At 47.3% G+C, this 19,643-nt stretch overlaps 1 protein-coding gene across 2 annotated transcripts in view; it reads right to left on the reverse strand.

Annotated features, from left to right (window-relative positions):
* LOC131812733 (histone-arginine methyltransferase CARM1-like) overlaps positions 1-19,643 on the reverse strand; it is a 254,032-nt gene that overhangs the window by 22,822 nt on the left and 211,567 nt on the right. For both annotated transcript variants that reach the window (XM_059142592.1, XM_059142591.1), the window contains exons 7-9: positions 17,288-17,378; positions 2,691-2,772; positions 1,410-1,495 (exon numbers count right to left, since the gene is read on the reverse strand). In XM_059142592.1, coding sequence (XP_058998575.1) covers positions 1,410-1,495; positions 2,691-2,772; positions 17,288-17,378 — 259 coding nt within the window. The remainder of the gene's footprint in view (positions 1-1,409; positions 1,496-2,690; positions 2,773-17,287; positions 17,379-19,643) is intronic.

Below are 19,643 nucleotides of genomic sequence, written 5' to 3' on the forward strand. Positions count from 1 at the left end.
TTTTTTGGGGGGGGGGGGCATTCCCTTAAGTAGACTGAGCTCTTCAAGTGCAGACTTTTGGCAGTTACTTTCAGAGCCTGTGTAAGCACCGGCACTGTACCTGGTACCTGGCGAGATCTCAGTAAGCATCTGCCGAAACCACACACGCAAATGGAGAACGGAAAGCCGACACAGACCTCAAACTTCCCTGGACTCAGGAGGTGGCCCCGAGCAGCACCTAAAGCCAATGGAAGCCAATTTTGTCCGGGTCCCTGGGAGTCACCTGAGTTGCTCCCAAACGCCAGTCCTCGAGCAGAGCACACGGCAGGAAGACACTGGCCCCCTGAGCCGGGCCTTCGAACAAGTCAGCGTGAACAGAAGCGAGCTGTGTTCCTTCTGGGCAGAAGCTCTTACTGCCAGGACGTGTGTGGCCACGCTCCTTCTTTTTGACTAAGTGAGGAGCGACGCTCTGGACGGAGGCTGGTGGGCGAGGGTGGGTGACACCACACAGAGCCACAGCTGCGCCCCGTGCACAAACAGCCCTGGGGAGGATGACTCCTGCGGTCTGAGCCACGGACGTGGTTTCTGAGGACAGCAGCGGGTTCCAGCCTGCCCCAACTAGGACAGCACCCTGCGCCCGCTGTGATCTCCAGACAGATGATGCTCTGAGCTGCCCACCGGCACCTGCTAAAGTCTGGCCCTTACTTCCTCAGAAGCCCGGGCAAAATGACAACCTGGCTGGGTCTTTAGCTGCATACCCAGGAAAAAAAAATATTGGTATACCGACCTTCTCAAGGAAAAAAAGGCAAAACGGGCTCCTATTAGGATCCGCAGAATGGGTTCTCATTTCAGAGTCTCTTCCGGTGGAGAGAAGGAGCTGAGTGCTGTCTTTGAAAATGAGCTCGTGCCTGCGAAACACCTAGCTCAGCACTCAGGTAGGCAAGCACTCAGCAAGCTGTAGCTCTGCTTCTTGAATGTTCCTGGCCCAGGTGAGGACTTTAGCAGCCCGGACTCTGGAGCCTTTGGAACAGTCTCACATGGTCCATCATTCTGTGACCTTGCACAACCTACTGTGCCACTCTGCCTTGCACCTGTCCTCCTAAGACGGAGGTCACCACGGTGCTGTATGTAGAGTACTGTTTTGAGGGCTCAGTGAGTCGGTATGTGTAAAGGGCTCAGAACGCCAACTGACTGCATAAGCACAAGCTATTACTACTCACGTTACACACACAACTCTTCAACCAATGCTACGGAAGAAGCTTCACCATCCTTGCTTGGCAGTAAAACGCGACTAGTACCGCTGCACTGTTCTGGGCGAGACTCCCAGCTCAGCTCTCTCCCCTGCGTGAGTGGCAAAACCCTGCACTAACGTTTGGGGATGAGCGAGGGGGAGAGTGTAAAAGTCAAGAGCCACACTGGTATTTACGAACCTGTGGAGATCTGCCTCTTCGGCGTCCATGAAGTTGACTGTGTATTTGACTGTCCGAGCCATCAAAATCCTGATGTCGAATGTGTCCTGGCAGGGTGGCGGGTGGGGGAGAAGAAGCAGAAAAGTTCTCTATCAGGACAAACGAACCCCAGCAAAACTGTGGGCTGGCTTTCCTCCCAAAATTTCAAGTCAACAAGAGTTAGGATTTGGAAGGCATGAGCTTAATGAGAATAAGGTCCATAATGACGACTAGCGTTTATTCCGGGCTTACTATGCAAGCGTGGCGTACTTCATGCTTTTCCTAAGTGCTAAGGTTGTGTCATCCAGTCCTCCAATGCTTCTGAAGCAGGTGTTTGGTGTGTTTTCAGACTTTATCCCTTCACCATATTCTAAGAAGTTCCATAAAACCTCAGCTCTCCTTCAGCTCCCAGTATGGCTGGTGACCCTAGCTTGGCCAATCAATCAGTGCGTGACTTTTCCCCTGAAGATGGTTTCACAGGCAGGAACCCAACCCGAGTGAGGACACTCAGGCTCTAGCTAAACTAATTCGGGGGCTTTGGCCCGAGTTATTAGAGAAAAGCTGGCTCTCCTGTGGGACTTAAGAGTTGTACAAATCTGAGGCAGGAGTTCCTGAAGCCATCTTGCTACCAGGAGGGGAGACCCTGTCTGGGAACGGAGATAAATTAGAGGCAACGGAGATAAATTTTCAGGATAGAGAAATCAGATTCGGGTGACACTGCCCGAACTCCAGCAGTGGGTCGCTAGCTCCAGGCTCTGCAGGTTTGAGGACCAGTAATTAAGTCAGTTTTGGGTAATGCCAAATTATTACTGTCCAAGGTCACACAGTTAGAGGGGACCACAATGGAAACCCTGATCTGTCTGACAGCAATGCTCCTGTTCTAAGTTACTTATTTTACAAAGCTGCCTCTTCTCTGAGGCCTCAGGCCACCAGAATCAATGGGAAGATATGAATTATTGAACAAGTGTGAGGGCTCAGTGTGGACATGGGGTGAGTCAGGGCGGTGGGGGAAGCAGAAGTTACTTATTGAGAGGCAGTCAGAAAAGCTCCTTGCTTGTGACGGCATCATGCTCTGAGAACTTTCTTAACTGACTGGGAGATGAGAGCTGGGAGACTTGAGAACAGTGTTCCGAGGAGCTCTTTCTTTTTCTCGGTGACGGCTTCGCAGAGCCTGGCAGCACGCCGCCCGCCAGGTGTGGGAGCGAGTGAGCGATCGAGTCCGGAAAAACACGTGGGGTAGAGCCTACCAGGAGAGCCACTTACTACTATCGGCTGCCTGAAATACTCGTCCACTGCAGCCGCCCGGAGGCTGGACAGGTTGACCCCATAGAAGCAGTGCTGGCACCTGAAAGAGGGAGCACAGAGAATCACATGCACCTTGGCCCTGGCCAGAGCCCCCTAGCCCTTACAGCTGGGACGTGCTGGGAGGCTGCCTCAGAGGTCCTCAAACGGGCCGCTCAGACCGTGCGGGGACCACAGCACGTGCTCTGTGTCTGCGCGGCTAGTGGCTCCCCTCGAGAGGAGAGAGCTCAGGCAAGGACTAAGACAAGCTTTACTCGGGCTCTGCCAGTGGTCAACTCTGGGCCCCACACAAGGCACCTGAACCCTGTGCCTGGTTCCCGGTGTCTGAAATGGGAATAAGCAGGCGCTCCCTCTGCAGGGCTAGACGGGGGTTAAGGGAGTTAATACAAGAACCTGTGAGCCCAATGTGGCATTTTGTTAGCACCGCCTGAGTCGGCTGTTTGCCTCAGAATGTTGCTTTCTCGGGTCAGCACTGGGCACCAGGGCAGTGGTTCCCAAGCATGACTGTGCTGTGGGATGACTGGGCGGGGGGGTGGGCTTTTAAAAATTCGAATTCCCTGGGCGTGTGGGTGGCTCAGGGTTAAAGCCTCTGTCTTCAGCTCAGACCATGATCCCAGGGTCCTGGGATCGAGTCCCACATCGGGCTCTCTGCTCAGCGGGGAGCCTGCTTCCTCCTCTCTCTCTCTGCCTGCCTCTCTGCCTACTTGTAATCTCTAATACATAAATAAAATCTTAAAAAAAATTTGAATTCCAAGGCCCAGTTCCAGAGAGGAGCCTTGGAGAACTTACCACTAGAAAGTCTTTATCCTGAGCTGGAAAAGCAGCGTCCCCTAAGTGTGTCCCTGTGTGTGTGCGTGTGCGCGAGTGTGCGAGTGTGCACGTGTGTGTTGTCGAGCCTGTCAATCAGGTGGGGATCCACTTCCTCCCTCCCCATCCTTTCCTAGTCCGAAGCCTGCCACCCGGCAGGGAAGAGAGGAAAACCACCACCACCACAAAGAATAAACATACAAAATTTAAATTTGTGGTGCAGCTCAATTTGGATGGAAAGACCACCCAAAGCCAGGTTCTAAATCCGAAATCAGAAGAGGCAGGGAGGCCTGATACTGTTCAGTCGACGGCTAGTTCTCAGCCTGTGAGCGAAAAGCAAGCCCACTAGGTGACCCGCAGACCCCGCAGGGCGCATGCGTCTCTCGCCACCCAGCCTCTGCCTGCTCCCACTTCTGTCCAGAAGGACCCTTTCCCTCTCGCCCTGTTAATTCCTACCCCATCTCTGAGACTCAGCTCAAATAGACCCATTCACTTGTACTACAGTAAAATATTTAAGTTTAACCCACTTAAAAGTGAAAGTATTTTCTAGGGGCATCTGGGGGCTCAGGTGGCAAAGCTCTGATCAGCCTAGGTCATGTCCTAAGGTCCAGGGATGGAGTTCCAAGTCGGGTTCCCTGCTCCGTGGAGCATCTGCTTCTCCCTCTCCTTCTGCCTCTGTCTCTCCCTACTATTACATACTCCGTCTCTCTCTCAAAATAAATAACATCTTTTCCATGGGGCACCTGGGTGGCTCAGCTGGTTGGACAACTGCCTTCGGCTCAGGCCACGGTCCTGGAGTCCTGGGATCGAGTCCCGCATCAGGCTCCCAGCTCCACGGGGAGTCTGCTTCTCCCTCTGACCTCTCGCCTCTCATGTTCTCTCTCACTGTCTCTCTCTCAAATAAATAAATAAAATCTTTAAAATAAATAAATAAATAAATAAATAACATCTTTTCCAAGAAGTGAAGGTCTCTTCTTATTTATCAGTGCATATTTCGTACAGGGCTGGTGTGTAGTGAGGGCTACCAGCCACGCCTCCAGCGGTCATCGACCTCTCTTTAGGAATGAACTGAGACCCTGGTGTCCTTCACGGGCCTCTGAGTGGGTCGAGGTGCCGACGAGGATAATGGAGAAATGGAAAATCATGACCCGAAGTTTCTTTAGTTCCATTACTTTTTTTTTTTTTTTTTTTTTTTTTAAAGATTTTGCTTCTTTGAGAGAGAGGGAGAGAGAGAGAGAATGTACGTGTGTGTGCCTGGTTGTAGGGGGGACTGGCAGGGAGAAAGGCAGACGACCGGATGAGCAGGGAGCCCGATGCCAAGCGGGATCTCGGGCTGCGTCTCAGCAGGTGCTTAGCGCTTCACCGACTGAGCCACCCAGGAGCCCTCATTCCTTCTCTCTTCCACTCCTCCCACCAAGGCCCCAGCTAGCCTAGCCCACAGGTGAGGCCGTCATTTTATGAATACACATACTGAGAACCAGGCTCCTATATGCCTAGAGAATGTTTGGAAACAGATCCCTGCAAGTTGAAAGTACGTTTTCAGTACGAAGAAGGAGAATCAAGGTGTTTGGAGAAATAAGTCATCATCACAACGGTTTTTATTAGAGGGAGGAGGAGGGGGGAGGGAAGAGGGGCTGAGGGAAATAGAAAGGGGAGGGGAGGGAATTCCCCAGAAAGGCAGAGCCAGAGAATCCCCCAGAAAGCCTGGAAAGAGTCATCCCTGTCCATCCTTCAGAATCCCCTGGGAAGCTTTGGAAACGAATCTGTCCAATTACGGTTTATATGATACAGATGTGTAACCCTCCTGCTTGTTGCCAAAAGCTGACCCGGTGATTCTCATGTGCACCCAAGGCTGAACACTACAGTCATGTCCTATAATCCTCGCCAGCTAGCGAAAGACAGTCCCCAAGGGCTGAGTCAGCCCGGCACCTGGCAGTGCCCAAGGCTGCAAACTGCTCTCCGGGCCTTGGATACAACCGCAGGGACCAAATCTGTGCCTTTTTCTTGTGTGCTTGGTGCCCGTGAAAACCCAGCAGCCGTGATCAGTCACACAGGCACCGTGCCCAGGGCAGGCAGAGCTGTGGGCCAAGAGCCCCCTGCCTGGGTTTTCAGAACTTTCTGGCCGGACCATCTTTCCAGTTCTTAGACATCTCAAATCTCCTTCTGAAATGCATCACAAAATAATTAAAGCAGATGGGACTGCATCTCTGTGGGTCTCCTCACCACCCACCATTACTGGGTGGTGAATCAGGAAATGAATCTGTCGACTTGGAAGCTGTGATGATTTCCATTGTTTTCTTCTTACATGGGTTTTATTTTCCAGGTTAACTTATGGCCTCTTAATGAGTCCATAAGGTGGAGACTATGTGTGGTTTTTGGTGTTGACTTCACATTTCCAGCTGTCCCCCCCTTCCCTCCCTCTCCACCATAATCTATGTGACATCTGGAAAGTTCTGCAAATACAGCCCAGAAGGAAAATAATTATACTATTAGCTACGCCTGAACACACCCAGAGTGCAGAGAAAGAGGCAAACCCTTTACTGGGACACTGACTTCTCCAAGTTCTACACAGAGTCCCGCTTGGAGAAGCACCCACGGAAGCTCCTTCTGTGGCCTCCTTTGTCCGTGGCTCTTCTCTAGCTCGTCCCGACCTTCTGGCCTTCCTCCTCCTTCACACAGCTCTCCCCACCAGCCTCCTGGCTCTGCCTTAGAAGAATGGAGGTGCAGCCCTTGTTCTCTTAGAGCTGTTAGCCTTGGCCTGCAGCCTTCACGACGGGAGCTTCTGCAACACAAGCCCTTTCGTGGCTAATATGAACGTGTGGTCTCATGGCACAACTCACAAGTCTTACTTTAATAAAAATCTTTGCATCTTCATTCTATCCTAACCAAAACCCCACTTCTCTCCACTAAGAAGCTTTAAATAAAAGATAGAAAAGAAGGAAGGAAGGAAGGAAGAAATGGCAGGGAGGGGGAGAAGATAAGGAGAAAGAAAAGCTCCACTCTACTGTTTGACAAGCAAGGTTTTTTGAGTCTTAATGTCCTACACTTTACCAGAATGGACAACCCAGGGTGTACCCACCCGAGAGAGGCACAGAAGCCATGAGAACTAGAAAACAGATACAGGGATCCAGGAATGTCACTTAAGACACAGTGGTACTGAGGATGCAGCCTAAAGGGAGCTGGAATGGCCTGGTGGGGAGCCTCATAGGAGAGGGATGCATGTCTAGGAACAAATGGTATCTTTTTAATTTCTTACACATCCCTTATAAATACCAGGACTTGAGGCTTGGTTGCAACAAGTTTCTCCATCAGCAGAATGCAGACATACCTCTGTGTAGAGGGTATCTAGAAAGATGCTCAGCTCATTATGTTTCTGGTTTTTTGGGTTTAAACTCCAGCAAAGTAATATGGCATATATTTATATGTGATACATTTCTATACTTTTTGTATTAAAAATTTTTTCTTACTATGAAAAAAGGGGGAAAGAAGCCCACAGTCCTTAAAAGAAACAAAGCTTCAGACGGTGCATCTTTCGTAAGAAGTAAGGAAAAGGGGCGCCTGGGTGACTCAGTGGGTTAAAGCCTCTGCCTTCAGCTCAGGTCATGATCCCAGGGTCCTGGGATCAAGCCTCGCATCAGGCTCTCTGCTCAGCGGGGAGACTGCTCCCTCCTCTCTCTCTCTGCCTGCCTCTCTGCGTACGTGTCTGTCAAATAAATAAATAAAATCTCAAAAAAAAAAAAAAAAAAGAAGTAAGGGAAAGCCTGTGATTCTATAAAGGAACCTGTGGCGCACCCCTGGTCATTCCCGTGTAAATCTAGACATTACTGGTTTGCGGAACAAACGGACCTGTGGCAAGACGATGAGGAAAATATCTGTTGTTTGTTGCTCTTCTTCTGGTAACAGCACCAGATCCTCTTCTGGGGGGCACCTCTCCCCCCACTCAGTCCTTGCAGCTCGGGTAGTTTTATCTCTAGAGATTCTCATGTGGCTCAGTCCAAGTCCATGAGAGCATCTTAAGACCATGGCAGTGAACTCAGGGTTTGGCATCTGACCCAGTGAGAGTCAACTGTAAGATTTTTGCTCAAACAGCTGCAAAGAACTAGCTCTAGAGCTATGAATTCATGCATCTGGATTTGTAGCATATGGGCTCAGGAGCAGAAACTCTGGAAGAGCTGTGAGTCCGACAGAGGTTACTAAAAAGATGAATATAGAAACCGAAGCTTATTCTTTGAACAAAAGCCAGTTTGTAAACACTGGACAGATGCAGTTAAAAACAGTTTTTGTTGAGACTTGGCATGAAGGATATGCACTCTGTTTGCAATAGACACTCCCAAGGCTCGCACAGCTCCCCTTCCTGTTTTTAGCTATCGTCCTGAATCCTTTCCATGAACTTAAAAGTAGATTCTCCCTTAGTGCAAAGTGGAGAACTTCTAAAATGATCCTATTCCCACCACAGATTTTTAGTTTCCTCTAAGCCTGTAACTTGCCGGCTTGAACTCCAGTGAATGGATGGAAAGAGGAATTCACCTCTTAAAGATCAGACACCTTCACAAAGGCACCTTTGCCCACTGGAAGAGTGAGTATCAGACTCACCCAAGAGCATCCTGGAGTCGTCTTCTCCATTCAAACCTCCCTGTTAATTTCCCGAGCCCAGTGTGCAACCTTGGCATTGCACTTGAACTCCTTCTAACTGGGACACTTGTACTATATCTGTAACATTGAAATAGGGACCACATGGTTAAAGAAAAAAAATAAAGGTCTGGATGTGTACAAGCCCAGGGATGGAATGGTATGGAAGAATTAGGAGTCTGGTGTAGGTTAAAAAGAAGATGAATATAGAAATTGCTTCTTCTATGAACAAAAGCTAGATGGGTTCAAGAGCCGCAGATATCAAGTGAGAGGCAGAAATCAAGAACAGACCCTAGTGGCCGAAATGAGATGCTGGTGCGAGCCACCACGAAGGTACAGATGAAACAAGGACAAGGCACAGGAAAATCCAACCGTGGCTGCACTGGTCATGGTAGTTTTCTTCCAAAAGTTCCTTCTCTCTGATAGTCTGTGCCGCATACTTGGGTTCCCACGGAAATTCGGTCATATCACGTTGCAAACTGAAATGTTCCTATTTGGTCCACATGGTGTTTCTGTGTACCAGTGACAATCAGGGCCAAATATATTTTTGGGAAAGACCAGAAGGCCTGAAACTCTAGCTATGCCAAAAGAACCTTTAGTAGAAATTTCAGTTTGGGGGCGGAATTGGCCTGGGAACAAGCCATCCATTACCTTCACGGTAGATTTAGCAGTTTGTCCACTCAGTTGGAAGGATTTCCTTAAAAATAATGTGTTTCTCAGCACAGCATGGTCAGTAAGGCACCCTGTAGACTCGCGAGTGGAAAGGCGCAGGAGGGGAGCTCGCAGTGCCCAAGGTAGAATTCCCGCATTCACCTACCGCATCCTTTGCATGTGTGGACTTCAGATTTCCACAAAGAACAAACGACTCCAGGACATCCACCAGGGGCATCCCTCATACCACTCAACTGGCATGAAGGTTGTCAAGCACGATGGATGCCTACCACCCACTCACAATTCTTTCTAAAGCATCTTTTGGTCCCTGAAGTGGTACCTCGTGTTTTAAGGGCCACCTCAGATCCTCTCAGTCTTACCTCTCTCTGGAATCCACAGTCATATGTTCTGACCTGCTATGCCAAAGTGTGGGCTCATGTGACCCCTCCTGGCCATAACCCAACAGTGCCTCACCTCAGGCCTGCGCCGTGTGTCTTCCCACTTCTGCTCCAGAGCATTCTTGTTGACTTGTGGTGGGGAGCATGGATACCATGAGACACAGTTGGTGTCCACACAGGCACAACCCCGAAGTGAAGGCTCATTAGTGCTGAGGGGTGAAAAACTGACCATTGGGGAGAAAACAGCTGGTGGGTAAACCTCCTCAATCCTCTGTATACACTATCTTGTAGTTCATTCAAGCTCTTGAGATGGTCCTGAGGGATCAAACAATTTCTTGGTGTTTGATAACATGCGGCGGTGAGCTTGGTAATGCACTTGCACATTAGCCCTCCCTTCTTCCCTGACTCACTCTTATTTCCCCTCCTTCTTGTTTTGCTGGGATTACAGTCCTCAGAGAAGTGGCAGCTTATAAACTGTGTTTTACACCTAGTTTCTTGGGGAGCCCAAGCTAAGCTCAAGAGAGTAAAACAGCAATAGTGGAACTGCAGAGGTGCAACCTTGACAGCTGGGTCCCTGACCAGAAGAGCAGGGCCCTGAGACCTGGGGTCGAGACAGTTGAGTGAATATGGTGGAGAAGCCTGAAGGCATCTTCCCAACTCCTCTGAAGACTTCTAGACAACAGAAGCAGAATTCTCCATATTGTGTGAGCAGAAGAGCTGCCCAAAGACTGCACAAAACCACCTCTCATGAAGCTGGTGTCTTTCAAGATAGTTTTGTTCTTCTCAAGATCAGCCTCACTATTGCCCACTGCTTTCAGGCTACTGGTCTCCATGGCCATTGGGCTGATAACTCAAGCACAGCCTGAGCAGGAAGTAAAGTGCCAATTCTGGGTGAGGACAACTTCTATACCTGAGAAACTGCACAAGGTGGGTAGTATTTTCTGCTAAGAACCAGGGAAATATGCACAGGAAGGCATGTTATGGGTGTTAGACTGAAAAGGATAGAATGTAAGTCAGGATAGGGCACAATTTATCAACATGGGCACTCACAGGATTCAGGGTTCTAGCAAAATACGAGACTTAACAGTCCACTAAGATGTCACTTGGTAGCTTGGTCATCATGATGGCCTGTAGTCAATGAAGTGGAGATTTCAGGACTTCTGCAGTATGGTAGTAAGGAAGGAGTCAGAAGGTTCTACCATTTAAGACATAAGAACATCTCCCCTGACTATGTTCTCAGGACAGGCCCAGGAAACCCTCCGTTCCTAAAGGTGATAAGGGGTGAACCAGTAGGAGAGCAGTGTCATCTTTGGGAATTGAGGCTGGCTGTCCTCAGTAGATCAAAGACGCTACTGCTGCCACCATCACACTGTGTTCCCAATGAGCACAGCTGGAATGGAATTTCAGACGCCAGAGTCAGGAGAGCAATAATTAACTGTCAGAATGACATAATTACAGCGTTGGGAAGCAAGGCTGGAGTGACGGTGAGAGCACCTTGACCTGCGGTGGTGGGAAATAGATCCTAGTGTCCCTCGAGAAGTCAAAGAGATGTACAGTTAACGGGGATGGTGTTCAAATGATATCACAACAGCAACAAATTTGCTGGCTGGTAGGCAGCTGATGTCAGCGGTCACAGCGAAAAATTAGGTCCTTCATCCAACATTCAGGTCTGATTTCCAGACACAGTTTATGGATCTAGAGCTCACTGGTCGATGAGGTGGAGGCCCAGGTTCTGAGAAGTCACGCTGCAGTACCATCACAAGCACATGTGGTTCACGTTCTCCAATTTCTCTCCAGAGGATCTGAGACAAGTCGCTAGGAAGGCTGAGCCAATATCGATGCAAGGAGATTCAGAAGACCTCTGGTTAATAAAGGCTCATGGAGGACAGATAGTAAATAAACTTTCAGGCCAAGTCCATCACACAGGTACCCATCCACCCTGAGGTTATTTTCTGAGTCCCCGAATACACAACCGGGATACACTCAGCCTCTGGCAGAACCTTCGTCTGGGCCTGTGAAGAAAGGGCTATCATGGGAGCAAAGAACAAGCAGAAGCCCCATTTCTGAAGGCCTCCATCCCCAGGTAGGGAATATTAGGATCTTTAGTTTAGGAACAGGGAAATCGTGTCCCAGAGAGACTGAATAACCTGGGCTAAGGCTTTAGAGTTAGTAATGGACAGAACCAAGGATTCAGCACAGTTCAGTGTGGCTCCGGAGTCCGAGGTATCCAGCTTTTAACTACTCCCTATTTTGCCTACGATTTTGTGTCGCAGAGCAGTAAAAAAAAGTAATACGGCAAGCTAGCTCCATCTCAACCTTCTTGAGAATATTTGCTTGCTCCTCTTAATCGATCCTATGTATATGTTTCTCTTATACAAGGATCAATTTGAAGTTGTATTTAAAGGAGTCGGCTTGGGATGCCTGGGTGGCTCAGTTGGTTAAGCCGCTGCCTTCGGCTCAGGTCATGATCCCAGGGTCCTGGGATCGAGTCCCGCATCGGGCTCCTTGCTCAGTGGGGAGCCTGCTTCTCTCTCTGCCTTTGCCTGCCGCTCTGCCTGCTTGTGTTCTCTCTCTCTCTCTCTGACAAATAAATAAATAAAATCTTTAAAAAAAATAAAGGAGTCGGCTTAAAACCCTGGAGCCAAATAGTTTCAATAACGGCAGAAGTACTTGCCTTTTATAGGAGGGAATGATGATTCTTCATGACTGAACCTTATTCTCTGGAGGCATTTTTCAGAATCTTAATTAATCAGGGGCAAGAAATATTAATAAAATAAGGAAATTATTAATTTTGTAGGTGACTGGTATTAACATCAGAATGTGGTATTCTTGTCTACTGAGAAAGCCTCATAACTGGTTATTGAGAAGGGAAAAAATTCTGTGCTCACCACATACTTAAATGACAATGAATTTTAGAGTTAAACGTAAAATTTTTTAAGTGTTAAATGGAAACAATGAAAACATGAGAGAAGTAGAAGTTAATGCTAATCTTAGAACCAATGAAAATCTTTGTTGATCCAGCAACACAGAAATATTTTTAATTTTTTTTGTGGTGAAAACTATCACAAAGATGACTACAGGGCAAATTGAAAATTCTGAAGAAAATACACCAAAGTCTTAACATCCTTAATATGTAAAGAATTCTTATGTCAATGCATTTATCTTTCAGTTAACAAAGTCCATCAAACAACTCCTATTAGCTAGGTTAGATGATGCAGACACAGAGCAAAACACAATAGCTGCTATTACAGAACTTGTCTCACGAGGGAGAATGACAATAAATTAAATAAATAAGTAAAAACATATGATCTAGTGCATGATGGTAAGTGGAGTACGAGAAAATGAAGTGAGAAGCAGGAAGGATACAGACTTCCAGGAGCAAAGAGATGACATTTTGTAACTGACAGCAGGTCTCCTGGGAAGATGGCACATGAGCTACGACCTGAAGAAGGTGAGAGGGAGCCATGGGGCCAACCTGCCTGTCTGGTAGAGGGAGTGGCTGTAAGGTGGCAGCCAGCCCAGGAGGCTCAAGGGGAATGGAGAAAACCACCTAGTGAGGACAGGAAGGATGAGAAAGGAGTGGGAAGAGATGACACCACGGGGGTAGCAGGGTGGAACCACATCCTGGAGGGTCTTACCACCCCTGGTGAGAACTTTTGACTTTCATGACAATAGAAGGTGGGAAGCCACTGGAGGTTTTGAGCAGAGGAAGACTGTGATCTGAAATCTACGTTATCAAGATCATTCTGGTTGCTGTTTAAAAAGAGGAAATAAGTTGAAAGGTTTGTGGGACTGCAGTAGAAGCAGGGTTTTTTGGTATTGCTTGTGTTTGTGTGTTGCAGCGGTGAGCAGGGGCTGGTGAAAAGGTTAGCAGCTTGATTTTGGATATGCTGAATTTAAGATGCCCAAGAGACAACATCCAAGTAGAGCTGTCAACAGCCAGTTGGACACCTGAAGTCTATGGTTCCAGGGAGAGTTCTAGGCTGGAGTTCTCCCTACAGGAGTTGCTGGTGTAAAGACAATATTTACAGCTCAGGAGAGGCAATGAGACCAGTCAGGAGGCGAGGAGAGACAAAAAGGGGAAGACAGTAAGAGCCAACTTGGAATCAATCCAACACTGAAGACTTGGGTCATGAGGAAGAATCAGCAGATGAGACAAGGTCGGGGCCGATAAGGAAGGAGGAAAACCAGGTTTAGGCTTTAGAAGTAAAGTGAGGAGTCCCTGGGGCCAAGTGTCCCAGATGACAAGTTCAGGTGAGGACTGATCACTGGTTATATCTAATGCCCTGACTTGGCCAGTCATCCCTCAGCTTCTCGGCTCCCTTCTTTAGCATACACCTAAACTGCCACCACCACCACCACCATCACTATTTGCACCCCTCTCCCTCCACTCTGCCAGCGTTTCCACTTCTCTGCCTCTTCTAATAAAAACGATGCACACTTTCTCCACCTGTTCCCCGCACCAATGCGACCGAAGGCCCGCATGCCGTCGCCTGACACAGAAACCTCTTCATAGAGGAAGGGGAGTTGTTACAAGGAGAATGAAGGCTGTGAATTTTGTTAACTATATGTTTTTTAAAACATTTTTTTTGTGTGTTTGTTGACTAAAAATAAAACCGTTCAAATGCACTAGCGACCAAAGACATACAGATTAAAAATAAACTGGCCACCATTTTTTTTTTTTTGAATCAAATTGGCATTTAAAAAAACATAGCCCGTATGGGCAAGACTCAGCAGACATTCTCATATACTTCTGGTGGAAGTGTTAATTGGTAAAACTTTTCTACAGGGCAATTTGGCAATATATAAGAATAATTTTTTAAAGATCCTTTTTCACACCTTTTGGTCCAGTAATTCTGCTTCTAGCAATTTATTGTAAGGAAATAATCAGAATGCAAACCATGATTTCTATAAAAGGATGCTCACTTTAGTGTTCTTACGGAATTTAGGATACAAAATTTTATAACATTCTATATACTGCTAGATATACCTTCTATACACCAATACCTTCGTGTTGTTTCTTGTAAAATTTATAGGATTCAATAAGCAATTAAAATAATATTTAGCACTGGAGCTCAAGCTGATGAAGTATGATGTTGTCACAAAAGAAATACTCTGCAGCAAGAGAATATTGTAAAGATAGGAGAACATATCAACAAGGTATTGAAATCAAAACAAAATAAAAATAAATAAAAATTTAAAAAGTAAAAGAGCTACAAAATGAGATTTATGGTATTATCCTAACTTTGTAAAAATTTTTTTTAAAAAATCAAAGAGATGACACCTAACCTCTTATTAGTAATTACTGGTGTACTTACTTGAGATTACTGGAGGTTTTACCCATTCAAAAATATTTATTGAGGATCTGCTATGTGACAGGCACTTGGGATGGAGGGTGCTTAGGATACATTAGTGAAATCTGACAGAACCTGGACTTTTGTGGTGCTTACGTGCAATCAGGAAGGATGCTGACAATGAACAATAATAAATAAAGGGGTTATATGTCTTTTGGGAAGCAGTAAGTGCTAAAGCAAAAACACAAAGCAGAAAAAGTGGGATTGGGATGATGAGTGCTGTGGCTACCATTTTAAACAGGATGCCCAGGAGAGCTGGCATTTTGGCAGACTTTATGGAGGTGAAGGGATCAGCCACATGAATATTGGGGGGAAAGTGTTCCACGTAGAAAGATGAGCAAAAGCAAAGGCTCCGAGGTGGCTGCATATGCCTGAAAATCAGCAAGGACACCTGTGTGGCTGGAGTTGAATGAACACGGTCCTAGGAAATGAGCAACCAGACCGGACAGAATTTACCAGAAGGCTTTGGGAATGCTGGGAACCGACAGGTTAAGAAGCTATAGCAGTAATCAAGATGAGGGATGACAGCGTTGGGAACAAGGGAGAACAGAGAATATAATGAGAATACGACAGATTCTGGGTAGAGTTCAAAAGTAGAGCCAACAGAATTTCTTCATGGTTTAGATATGGGGACAAAGAAAGAAGGGCCTCCATGGTTTCGGGCCTGAATGACTGGGAGGACAGTGTTATCATCAAGTGAGATGGAAAGACTATGAGTAGAGCAGATTTGGGGTGTGGGGGGTGTGGGGGAGATGAGGTGTTGAGTTTAGATGGTAAGTCTCTGTAAGGGGGAATGTCCAAGAGGCCACCGGGTATAAAAATATGGAGTTCCCAGGACATGTGTGAGCTAGAGGACAATATCCTTGGCAATCATTAGCATACAGACGGCATCTGAAGCTAAGGAATGGGTGAGCTCACCAAGGCAATAAATGGACAAAGAGGAGGTCCAAGACTGTGTCCAGGGGTGCTCCTACATCAGTAGGTGAAGGAGACAAGCAAGAACCAGTGAAGGATTTGTTGAAAAAGTGACCCGTGAGGCAGAAGAGAAATTAAAAGATTGCAAAGCATTTCAAATGCTGCTCAAATAAGGGTTCTGGGGTCAATAAGCAGACAAGGGAGGATGGACACTGGTTAGCATTGTGGAGGTCAGCACACCGGGGGCCTTGGTAAGAGCCATCACGGAGGGATGTCTTAAGAGAGAAACTGAAGCAAAGTCTTGGAGACTAGGAGGATAGAATGCTTTTTGAGGAGTTTTGCAGTAAAGGGACTAAGGGAGATGGGTGGTGGTTAACTGGGGAAGTGAGAGATAAAAAAAGGTTATTTTTTCTTTTGAGATGGAATAAATAGCAGTATGTTTGTATGCTGATGGTGAGCCAGGCCAATCCACTGTGATCATTAACATTCGTTCTCAAGGTACCAAGATGGCAGCAGATGGCACAGCGGGGAAGTCGCGCCAGCACTGCCGGGACAACGCGCTCCCCTGCTGTCCCACTGGGGGACGTAATCTGGTCGATTCTGCTACCTGGGATCCCTGCCTCTCCAACCTCATCCCCGACTCAGGAAGTTTATGGTTAAAATATAAACATTCTGGGTCAGCATGACCTCAGAGAACAATGATCATAATTAAGGTGGCCCCCATCACACACCAAGAGGCGTTCACCCCCATTAGGAAGCATGTGGCTTGGGAGTTTCAAAATTACAGACTGAGCAGAAACCATGAAATGCAAATCTGTGCTAGGAAAGCCTATTTTACAAGAAAAAAAAAATCAGAGAGAAAGAATAAATTTTAGCCCTTTGACCCTACTCTTCAAAGAACTTGTAGCCTGGGAAACCAAAGCACATTTTGGCTGCTTCTTCACCAAGAGGCAGGATTACAAAGAGAAAAAACCCAGAAATGCGCTGTGGCTATCTGCGTGTTGGAAGGTTCTGCATACGTCAGCTGGAACTCAGAGTCTACATTTTAGCACCCTCCCCACCCATCTGCCAGCGCATGCCTGTCCTCCTACACACCTAACATTCCTACTCGGATGCTGTCTGTTCGGTTCCTCCCTCCCATGGGTCCAATATCATCGCTCTCTTTCCCTCTTTCTCCTTACAAAAACCAGTGCTCAAAAAACAATGCCAGACGGAATGCTGGCTTAGAGCCGGTTGTTTTGTATTAGTTCTCATTCTCCAAATGAAGAAACCAAGTCTATCAAGGTGAAGTGAAATGTCCAAAAGCCAAGAGCCCATTAGTGCGAAAACTCCAAGAAAAATGTTTTGATCGACTCCTTTACCTTGCGATGTACCGATTGCCCTGTCCTCTGACCAAGGTCCCTTCTAACAGAAGCCGCGGCCCTGGGCCCAGGGAATAGATAACGTTAAGGGGGAAGGGGGGGGCGCAGTAGGGGGAGGATGCTGTCGTTCCAGCTAGAGGCCACCTGCTCAGGAGCTCCCGGGTTTGTCCACTCCAGGGGTTCTCAACAGGGGATGACTTTATGCCCCCTTCCCCTGCTGGGGACATTCGGCAGTATCTGGAGACATTTTGGGGGGTCACAACTAGGGGAAAGGCACTACTGGCCTCTAGTAGGCAGCAGCCAGGGGTCCAGCTGAACCTCCCACAGTGCACGGCACCCCACCCCCACCCCCCGCCATTTATATAACCCCAGATGGCGAACCCAAACCAGACACTCTGGCTCACTCTAAAGGAGGAAGAATGGAAGAGAGGAGAGAACGTTACCAAAAGTTGGCTCTGGAGTAGTGTTCCATGTAGAGCTGCTCGTCAGAAAAGGGGGCCAAGTGGATGTCGCCGAATGTTGGGAACAGCATTCCTAATGAGCAAGAGACAACAGACCCAGACGCTGACGAGCGCCGCCTTCCGACTGCAGGGGACACTCACCCGCCACCGGACCAACGCCACTCTCTCGTCCTATTTCAGTTATTACCCAAGAGGCTGAAATACAATTTTGCCTCTAAGCAAGGATTAAAAAAATTAGGCAGCAGATTGGAGGAAAAATAAAGAAGAATCCTAGCGCAGTCACAGAGCTATGTTATGAGAAAAGCTGGCGGAGTCTTAGGAGAGGCATTTAACCCGGCGTCCTGTCTTCTCTGCTGTCAGCTTTTTCCTTTCCGTACGCCCTGGGCTGGGAATTCTGCGCACTTTCTTCATTTTTAAAAAATCCTATTTATTGTAAAAACAGCTCTGAAGATAATTCACCCCCCGTCATTCTATCCCATTGTCATTTCCATTCTGAGACTCCGTCCATGGGTAATCATGCTGACGATCTTCTTCAGTGCTGCTGGAGGCTCTGCTTCTCGGGGCGGGGGGGGTGGCGGTCCCCATCCTCCTCGCTGGGACACCCACTCTTGTTTGTTGTTCCTGACCTTCCCAGTCACCAGGGGGAAGGAAAGGCAGGTTCCGTAGTGGGCAGACAAACACCTAGCCTGGCATGCCTGAAGCCCAGCGTTCCAAAATGGGCCAACACAGCGATCAATGTTATTATTCTTGTCATTTCTAGGGAGACTCTTTCTCATAGTCTTTAATGATCCGGCACATAAAAGAAAGATGAACTACTAACCCTACTTCAGAAGTGAGTATCACCTTAGAAACTGGAGGTGCTGTCACAAAAGTTAACACCTAAAATTTCTTGATCAAAATTAATTTAAGATTTTGCCATGATCTTTTCTATGGGTTTTCCCTGTATTGATTCATTTAATCCTCATCATAAAATACAGTACGTTCTATTATTCCCCCCCCCAACTTTACAAATGGGTAAACTAAGCAACAGGGAACGTGAAGTGACTCAGCCACAGGCACAGAGCTAGTGCGTGGAAGGGCAAATCCAGGCGCGGAGCCTCATCTGTGAGGCCACAGCCCACACGCTAACTATGTTCCCTTTGATGCCTGTCTAAATAGAACAGATTGGCTGTTTTTCTTTACTTTTTAAAAAAGATTTTATTTATTTATTTGACAGAGATCACAAGTAGGCAGAGAGGCAGGCAGAGAGAGGGGGAGAAGCAGGCTCCCCACTAAGCAGCGAGCCCCACACGGGCCTCAACCCTGGGACCCTGGGACCATGACCTGAGCTGGAGGCAAAGCCTCAAACATTCAACTAACTGAACTTCTAGTAGGTAGAACACCCAGAACAGACCGTTTTGTTTAGGGTATTTTCAAAAATGGAGAAAAAGCACGATTGTTAACAACATTCACATGTACCCACCTGAATCTCATGCACAGGTTTCAAAACAATAATGACTGCCTAGTGAGTTCTTAATTTTAAGACAGAAGGATATTAAACAATCTTAGGAAAGCAACATGTATCAGGATTTGTGTAAACGTGGGAAGCTCCCGAGGTGCTCTGAGCCTCAAGCCTAACAGGAATTCCAAGGATCTAAAACGGAGGGGAGGAGGGCATCAAAGGTCAAAATACAAGAAAAATTCTCATAGTTGGAGAAGAGGAATCTTCTGATTAAGCATGCTCACTCCACGCCCAAGACAAGAATTTTAAAAGCTTCACAGTAAGGCTAGAAATAAATCAATATACTAAAAGCATTCAGAGGGGAAAATGCTGTCACTCTAAAGGATCGGGAGTCAGAAGGCCACTGGACCACTCAACGGCAACACTGGAACCAGAAACCAAAGAGAGAGGTCTTAAAAACACTGATTAAAAATTGCGTCCAAGTTCCAATTCTCTACCCTGCAAAATGGTAATACAAAGGGTCCATAAAAAGTTAACTTCTCAAGTACTTTTTCTCCAAAAGCTAAGGAACAGGGAACTTGAAGTGACTCGGTCACAGTCACAGAGCTAGTAAGTAGAAGGGCAAATCCAGGGCCGGAGCCTCATCTGTGAGGCCACAGATGAAGAGGGCACAGAGAGAAGAGGCGAGAAAATGATGATGGGAAGTCAAATATGGCGGGCGTGAGGCGGAGCTGGAGAAGAACCACGGCACATCGGGGAGAAGAGAACAGAGCATCCACAGGAGGAAGGCTCCTACTGACTAAATATTGATAGGATCTGTTAGTCTCCTTAGAGCATGGAAATAATTAGTCACGAGCATATCAAAAACCAAGCTAGTGAAAACTAACTCCGAGAAAA

Source organism: Mustela lutreola, chromosome 12 (genome assembly GCF_030435805.1).
Source record: "Mustela lutreola isolate mMusLut2 chromosome 12, mMusLut2.pri, whole genome shotgun sequence".
Taxonomy (NCBI): domain Eukaryota; kingdom Metazoa; phylum Chordata; class Mammalia; order Carnivora; family Mustelidae; genus Mustela; species Mustela lutreola.